The 8614-nt window shown below is 38.4% G+C and overlaps 1 protein-coding gene across 2 annotated transcripts in view; it reads right to left on the bottom strand.

Annotated features, from left to right (window-relative positions):
• Positions 1–240: 240 nt before the first annotated feature.
• The window catches only part of Heca (hdc homolog, cell cycle regulator), a 45944-nt gene continuing 37570 nt past the window's right edge, over positions 241–8614 (bottom strand). The window contains exons 3-5 of one of the 2 annotated variants that reach the window (XR_007212131.1): positions 6315–6469; positions 1851–3518; positions 241–482 (exon numbers count right to left, since the gene is read on the bottom strand). Coding sequence is in view for 1 of the 2 variants with exons in the window: in XM_048354192.1 (XP_048210149.1) it covers positions 3354–3518; positions 6315–6469 (320 nt within the window). In the remaining variant the exon portion in view is untranslated. The remainder of the gene's footprint in view (positions 483–1850; positions 3519–6314; positions 6470–8614) is intronic. The other variant, XM_048354192.1, reaches the window with a different exon arrangement.

Raw genomic sequence — 8614 nt, 5'->3', positions numbered from 1 at the left:
TGAAGTAGACATGAGATGGATCTGTCATACAGAATGCTTATTTTGTCAAGAGAAGTAGTGAAGTTTACATGTTAGACACAACTAACAAGCAGTGCCAAAGAGTTTGTAGTTTTAATTAGCTGCATGTTGACTTTAAAATTATTTTCTCAATAGTGTTTAAAACCTCAGACTAGCTCTACTCTAATTTTTCTTTACAGACATTCCTACTTCTCAAAAAATCCAAAAGTGATACAGCAAGAATACAATATTGATTTCTTAATTTTTATTATTTTTAATACATACATTTCACAAACAGAAACCTTCTAACACCACACAGGATTCCATAACCAAATCCTTTGATTTTTAATCAACATTCTTCAACTATTTACAGTCATCCCTCAACAAAAGTGCAATCCAAGACATCTTGACAAATCTTTACAGACAGCCATATATTCTTCAGCTGGTTTTAACAGTGTCCACTTGTTATATTTTCTTTCAATCACCTGAAAGAATAATAAAGTCAACAGGACATGGAGATAAACTGGATTAGGAAGCATACTATTGAGAAGCCAATTCTTCCTCAACCTCCAACTAAAGTTACTCAACAGCTGCCACCAGAAAACTAAATAAGAAAGTAAACTGGGATTAGCAACCTGGGCACAGCAGAGCACACTGCACAGTAAGCATTGGTCTGGAAGGACTAAATGAAAGAGTTCAGCAAGTTAGTTTATGTTATGCATTAGTCTTAATTTTTGCATTTAAACACCTAATTGTATTCTTTCCTGATGAGTTAATTTTCCCTTAAGAGATATCAAAATCCCTTTTATTTAGAAAATAAACTTCTACAAAAACTGTAAATACAAAGGGCATTTTGAGGAGCTCCTTGTAGAATGGGACCATTCAGTGACCTCTCTATTTCATGGCACAATGTGTGTCTTTTAAAGTAAAAACCCAGTATATCAACAGCTAGAGATGTAACCACAAAAACGTAGAGCTGAGATGGCCTGTAGGAAAAATAATCAATCAGAAATTGTCTCTTCTCTAAACTAAAGCAGATAGTTTTATCTGTTCAATGTATGGAGCTCTTAAAAATAAATGATTAAAAAATAATAGAGCAGATGAAAGAATAGTTTGAAATTATTAGTCACTCTAAGACTGTGGCATGTTATTGAACATTATTCATCAGAAAAAACAGAAATTGGTTCCTGGGTGACAAATACCTTTTAATACACTAACTACAATAAACATAATAATCTTTCTTGACATATTCCAATTCTGATCAAAGGGCTCAGGACAAGCTTGGGGAAAGCATTAGGATCAGCAGATTTCTAAAATAATATTTATCCTTAGAATGTTTGTATACTCAATTGTATTTTATTCTCAAATCAGCCAAATTTCCCCTTTCAGACAAAAATGCAATGTCTTAAAGGCACAGGATACTGAGTATGGTACTCAGTCTTCTCTTTTTTTGCATATAACTATAGATGTGTTTCTGTATAGTCCTCACTTTATCACCAAAATAGCATCCAAAAGTTTTACTCAATTACACTGAAATCCGATCATAGTTACTGTTCAGAGGACAGAAAACAATTTAAGGAGAAAACATACAGTACAACATACAGTTCACCCATAGGGATTTTTTGTTGTTGTTTAATGAACTTACTAAGTCTAATGATAGGTCAACTTTAAGCTCTGAACATCAAAAAAAGCAGGTTTCACTAGAAAAATATAAGTGGGTTAAAGAATAGCATTAAAAATATTTTACTATTTATTTTAAAACCAGAAATAAAATTCAAATAGTTCTCTAAAGAGAAATTTACCAAACTTATACTTAGTGTATAAGAGAATCAGTAGGGAAATAGTTAACTCACAATTACAGTTCAAGGGCTGTGTCTTGTAGTTGTATCAAGTGCTGTCTGACCAATAATGATTTTCTGCTTCTCAGACATTGTGAGCATTTCCTTCCACTATTAACTGAAATTAACTTGCAGTAATTGTTTTGAGAGGAATAATGGGGTAGTGGTATAAGCAAAATGAGTAATATAAAATATTCACATAAACCCCAAATCTGCCTATTTATCAAAGATTATCTTAGGATTCTTTTAGCATACATATATATATATATATATGTCATTATCAAATTAATGAGAAATCATACTGCAGTTCCAATTCTATAAGAGAGTGGGATAACAGTGTACTTAAGTCACCAAGCCCTAATGAACAGAAGGCTGTATTGTGAAATAATAATTTGACTAATCAAGTTCTGTATGTGACCACCTTTCCATCAGCAGTTAAGATATCATGAGGATCCTTAGACTGACATAGATGTTTTGCATTTCAACCAGTAATTTTCCAAAATGAAACATACTTAAATTTTTTTTCTCTTTTCTCAAACAATTTTTCCCTTTCCTTCTTCAGGCCAATTTTTTTTTTAATTCTGGAAACTCAAGAGTTAAACATGGTAAATGGGGCTACAAGTTACCATGGGGAAGGTCTGTGTGGCCAGGCTGTTTCTGAAGCTCACCAGTTAGGCTTTGTGGCTGTGAGATGTACCATGAAAAGGATCTGATACCAAATGGTACTTCAACAGTGGTTTCCGTATAAAATTGTCACTGCCCAAATCACTTTAAGGGGAATGTATGGATTCTCCTTAACAGCTCCTCTGACCAACTTCAGATTCAGCGTGCACCATTTCCAGACTCATTTTATATATTCTGCATTATAGGTCAGCTTATCTAAAAACATTTGCAAGCCCAAAAGTTTTCATGTCTTATAATTTAGATCTATTTTTCAGTACTGGAATTGATAGAACAGTGAAATAACAGCACTCAGGTCCACTTTGCAGGCAGTCATCTGTCAGTGAGAGCAAGCTGCATGTTAACATGTACTGCAGATCATTAAGCCAAGATAGCCCAACACACTATTAGCTCTCAAGGCTCAGACTTACATTCACTTGTCGTATATTATTCCCAATGCTCACAGACTATCTAAAAAGTAGGTCTTTAGGAAGTTAACATTTTAGTAAGAGCTCCCTCCCAAATCCCACCATGCTTTTCCATAATAACCACAAAATCCCTCTCTTAAATTTGTCCAATCCTCCTGACTACCTTAAAGATGCAACAGAGATTCTCAGTGAGAGTGAACTCTTACCCAAATGCCCCTACCACCCTTCTTAGTTCCAATCCTGACCAAAGACTAACATTTGGGAATCAAGACAGGCAAGGGGCAAACCCCATTTTAGTGGCACAGATATACAAAGTAAACTCTGCTTTAACTTAGAAAAAGAAATTAATGTCACAGAATGCTTCCCTATAAAAGATCTGTAACAAAGTAATAATATCAATAAAATAGCTATTACTAAAGCAAAGCTTTCATCAATAAGCTTCAAGAACTTTGAAGGACGAGAATGGCTTCACGAAATGGTAGTCCAGGTTCCCACAATGTGGACACTGCTGGACGTTGCTGTACTCGGAGAAGTACTGCATCCCGATCCTCACGTCGATCACGGGTTTGCCACAGTGCTTGCAGTTCAGGCGGGCCTGGGAGAGATAGACGCTGTCAGCCACAACACCTTCAGCTTCACACACTTGTCAAAGGCACCCCAACCAACAAAATACTAGCAACTGAGGGAGTTTGGAAACCCATCTCTTCTATGGACACAGACTCAAGTAAACCCTAACACACAATGAAAATTCATCACCATTAGTCTGGAAATTACTGACTCTAGTTTTCTTCTATATAAGGTGCTGCTAGGGGGCTGGGAATATGGCCTAGTGGCAAGAGTGCTTGCCTTGTATACATGAGGCCCTGGGTTCGATTCCTCAGCTCCACATATACAGAAAATGGCCAGAAGTGGCGCTGTGGCTCAAGTGGCAGAGTGCTAGTCTTGAGCAAAAAAGAAGCCAGGAACAGTGCTCAGGCCCTGAGTTCACAGCCTAGGTGAGTGCTTGCCTTGTATACATGAAGCCCTGGGTTCGATTTCCCAGCACCACATATATAAAAAATGGCCAGAAGTGGTGCTGTGGCTCAAGTGGCAGAGTGCTAGCCTTGAGCAAAAAGAAGCCAGGAAGCCCCAGGACTTGTCCAAAAAAAAAAAAAAAAAAAGGAAAGAGAAAATTCTGCCGAAACCACTCCACCAAAGTCCCATCTTAACAGAGCTTTGAAGCTGGTACCCCACCCCCAACTCAAATTTGCCGGTAACTTCCTGCAACATTCTGAGTTTATTTCAAAAGTTCATATACTCTTTTATTTCATTCCAGATTATGACTTCTGTTTTGATGTAAAAATAAAAGTGCCCTAAAATATTCAAGTAAAACTGGCAATCCAGGCAGAAGTGTTTGCATATTCTGGGGCTTCTGATACCCACCAGTACTCTTCATACCCAGGCTACTTGATATCAGCAGCAGTTCATGATTGAAGTGAACAACCAGGAGTTAGAAATAAAATGGACTTTCAATTTACATCCCTTTTAAAATTGTACTAACAAAAGAAAATCTCAATTCATCCTCAAAACCCTCCTATGAGATAGCAGTATCTGAATTTAGACGATGAAACTGGAGCACATAGTAATAATGTGCTATGCCCAAGACCGCACAGAATTAGAAAGCAGACAACAGAGCCTCAGTACAACCAAAGAACAACTCCCCTTTAACCATTTCATCCTCTGGTTAATTTCAAAGTGAGATTCTGACCGGATCTTCCACTTTAGTCTATTATCCCTTTCTGACAACCAGTTTACGACTTTTTTTTTTTGGCCGTCTTGGGGCTTCAACTCAGGGCCTGAGCACTGTCCCTGGCTTCTTTTTGCTCAAGGCCAGCACTCTACCACTTGAGCCACAGCACCACTTCCAGCTTTTTCTGTGTATGTGGTGCTGAGGAATCAAACTCAGGGCTTCACGCATGCTAGGCCACATTCCCAACCCCCTACTACTTATTCAGATTTATTGAAAGATTTCCCTGAATCTATTAGTTATATATAGTATGTATGCTGAGGTCTAACACCTCTATATTTCAAAGTTATTATTAACTGAATAAAAATAATTATTAACAGAAACCAAACATGGTTTTTCATTTTGCTCAGAGACCAGAAAACATAAGTATGGGCTTACATTGCTCTAAGGAAGACTTCTTCCTTAAAACACAGTGTACACAGCTAGGTGCAAGAGGCTCATGCCTATAATCCTAGCTAGTATGGAGGATGAGATCTCAGGATCACAGATTGAAGCCAACCAGGGAAGGAAAGTCCATGGGACTCTTATCTTTAATAAACTATTCAGAATAAAAAAACAAACAAAGAAACAAAAAACTCCACAAGTGGACTGTGGCTCAAGTGGTAAAACTCTAGCCTTGAGCAAAAAAAAAAACTCAAAACCCCAGGAGACCTGGGGATGCGTGCATGCGTGCACACATGCACACACACATGCACACACGCAAAATTAGAGTGCTAAAAGTCCAACTAAGTAAATAACCAATAAAGTATATATCAGTTATTTGTAATAAAAACCAGGCTTGCATGATGAAAAGCAATGGGAAATTTCTCCCCTACTCACCAATACCCAAGAATAACAGATTCCTCCCCACTGCCAGCACTTGGAATAAAAATGAAGACATTTCTGGGAGTTTTTATCACCTACATCTCTATGACCTTATTTAATGCTTTCATATGCTAGAACTTCTGTCTTCTCTTGACAATTTCTGAATTTCAGATGCTCTCTTAGCATCAGAAAATGTCTCTTCTTAGTAGTGCTTTTAAGGACTATAACTCCTTCTCATAACTAAGTAGGCAATTCTTAGGTAACTGCTATCCCACAGAAAGGAACAAGAAAATCCTAGAAAGTAAAACTCTCTCCTCTTCATATCATAAGCGTTTGCTATAGATTTAGCATAAGCTATTTGCACAAAATATAAGCAAGCATCAATAAAACTAAAGGGATAACTCAGCATCCCTCCACCTCTGCCACATTATCTGACCAACTGCCTAGGAGGTTAGCAGAGCCTTTTTCATGCTTAGTCACAAATGGAAGCCTGGCATGGCCATAACTTTTCCTGATTTAACTAACAGAGAGAAAAACAAAAAACAAAAAACTCCACATACAATGATTTAACTGCACTCCTTTTAAGGACTACATATCCTACCACTTGGCTATCACTGCTGGGAAAGAGTTTGTGGCCATCACAAACTCTGGGAGAAGTTTCCAACTGAATTTCTTCTTTACTCACAGGCCATCTCTTCTAAGTCCTCAAACCTCCCCAAAGCCATCACCACATAGCCTCTGCATTCACCTGGGGACAGAATTACAGCATTGCAGTGCTCCACCAGTGGAGTTGATACCAACCTGACAGCAGGGAGAGGCAGCCAGGATGTCATAGGTATACATGGTGCCCAGCTGGTGCCAGCTGCCATCCCACCGAGACTTACACTTGATGCAGATGATCTTGTGAACCCCTTCCAGGCAGTCCACACACACTGCGTACAGATGCATGAGTCTCCCTGTACACAGAAGACACAGAACTGAGAGTGACCGTCATAGAAATCACATTTTGTCTACACAGGGGATTTTTTTAAAGCACCATTTACTAATTAGGAGCAAACATTTTATCATTTGGATGAATATAAAATAAAAATAAATGCTATTTATCTCGCATTCTCAAGCTGTGCTTTTAGAATAATGATGAACAACTATTGTCAATAGGATAGGTAATTTAAGTTCACACTTATTTAAAAAATAGATATTCATTTTAGTTTAAAATCTACTTCATTTTAGTTTAAAATACATTGCCAGGTTTACATCATTTGTACATTCAAACTCAACAAAGCCACATGTGCTCAAACTCTAGCCTGTAATTACCAACACAGGACTTGATCAAAGTCTATGTGTGGTATAGTATGACCCAGTTACACGGGTCATCCTGCGTTCTCACCCACAAAAAGTTGAGTCTGCTTGATATTGATGGCCCAGAATTATATCTCAGCAAAAACCATGGTTAACTGTCCTTGTCCTCAAAATTGCTCATGTCTAATTTAGGAACCAGAATTACAACTTACTTGTAAATGGTTTAAACTTGATGTCTCTTCATTTATCGGGCTCTCAAAGGTCACAACCTCATTCCGTTATTACCAAGATTTCAATAATTACAAAGGAAAGGCACCCATGTCCCCCTAATTTATATGGAATGATCAGGGTTCAAGTAATGGGAGAATGCTTAAGATCTGCCTGGGCAATGTGTAGAAGCCACAACTCTCTGCCTTGCAAACACTGTGTGTTACCAGAACACACACTCAACAGTGGTTTCTTACCTAGAATAGGCTGCTTATACTGCCTAGTAAGTCAGACTGCGTGTTTTTATCACTCAGTGAAAAGACATAACCACCTCAAAAGGAACCCTTTCATTGTATTTGTTCACATAACTCTCACTCTCCTTAATGCAGAAACCATGTTTTATTCATCCTCGTAAATTTAGTGGCCACCACAATGTCTGGAATGGGGAGAGCACTCCTAAATATGTACCAGATATAGCAATATTCTAATATTCAAACACATGGGAGCCTCTATACCAAAAATAGAGTAACAAGAGCTTCCTGCAAAACCACACACTTTTGTTCTAGGATACTGAAAATAATAAGGTCTCACATGCCCTATCTACTCTGAGTGGTCTAGGGGGCCTGTCAACATGTCAGTTCAAGTCTTCATATGCTACTGGAAAACATCTCATTTCAGTCTCCCTCCCAGATCTACACTACACACTGAAGTTCACTGCATCCAGTGTTGCATTGGAGGCTGCAGGATGGGCAGGTAAGGCCAGACACAGAAGCCAGGTGTTGATAATGGCCATGACTATGAAGAAAATAAGTAACCTTTACCATGTGTTTACCAAGGGTTTGAACTGTGCTGTGAGCACTGAGTCATTTCATTTCCCTCTCATTGCAACAGTATAAAAAGGCCTGACTATTCTTACTACTTCACACAGGAGGAGCTGAGTGAAGTTCAGAGAGCTTGAGCAACTTGTTCAAGGCTCACATTGGCACTAAGTAGAGAAATCCAGACTCATATTCATGCCCATCTGTGTTCTTTACTTACAGGTAAATACCTAGGAAGGCTTGGCCAGACTGGGATGTGTTTTCAGTTACTATTATACACTGTCCTAAGTAGAGAGAACTGCATATTTCTAAACCCTAGGACAGTGTTTTGTGAGTTCAAACAAAGCTGGTTCCTAAAAGACTATCACATGTGATATTAAGTGGGAAAGTCCAGTGAGACTGTCCCAATTAGACCAATCTTAATCACCACAACCAAACAAAACACTTTCTGAGTCAGAGAATAGGGACTAGAGGCTGTGGGGAGGGGTGTCAAAGGACAAGGTAAGGGAATGATGATCTACAGGGCCCCCTGTGAAAACAGCAAGTATTTCAGCAAAATACAACCAAGTGTAAACTGTGGAATCCTGTGGCCTGGAATGTGGCTTTTCTATTGGAGATGAATATTTTAGAGGATACAAAGTTGGGACTCTGTGAGGAAAGAAATGATTTACATAAGCTTGCTGTAAATATGGTCACTGGACCCCTCTGAGATGCAGCAATAAAAACAGTCTTCCCAGGTGCCAGAGGTTCATGCTTGTAATCCTAGCTACTCGGGAG

This window comes from Perognathus longimembris, chromosome 9, assembly GCF_023159225.1.
Source record: "Perognathus longimembris pacificus isolate PPM17 chromosome 9, ASM2315922v1, whole genome shotgun sequence".
NCBI lineage: Eukaryota > Metazoa > Chordata > Mammalia > Rodentia > Heteromyidae > Perognathus > Perognathus longimembris.
This window is presented reverse-complemented; position numbering and strand designations above follow the sequence as displayed.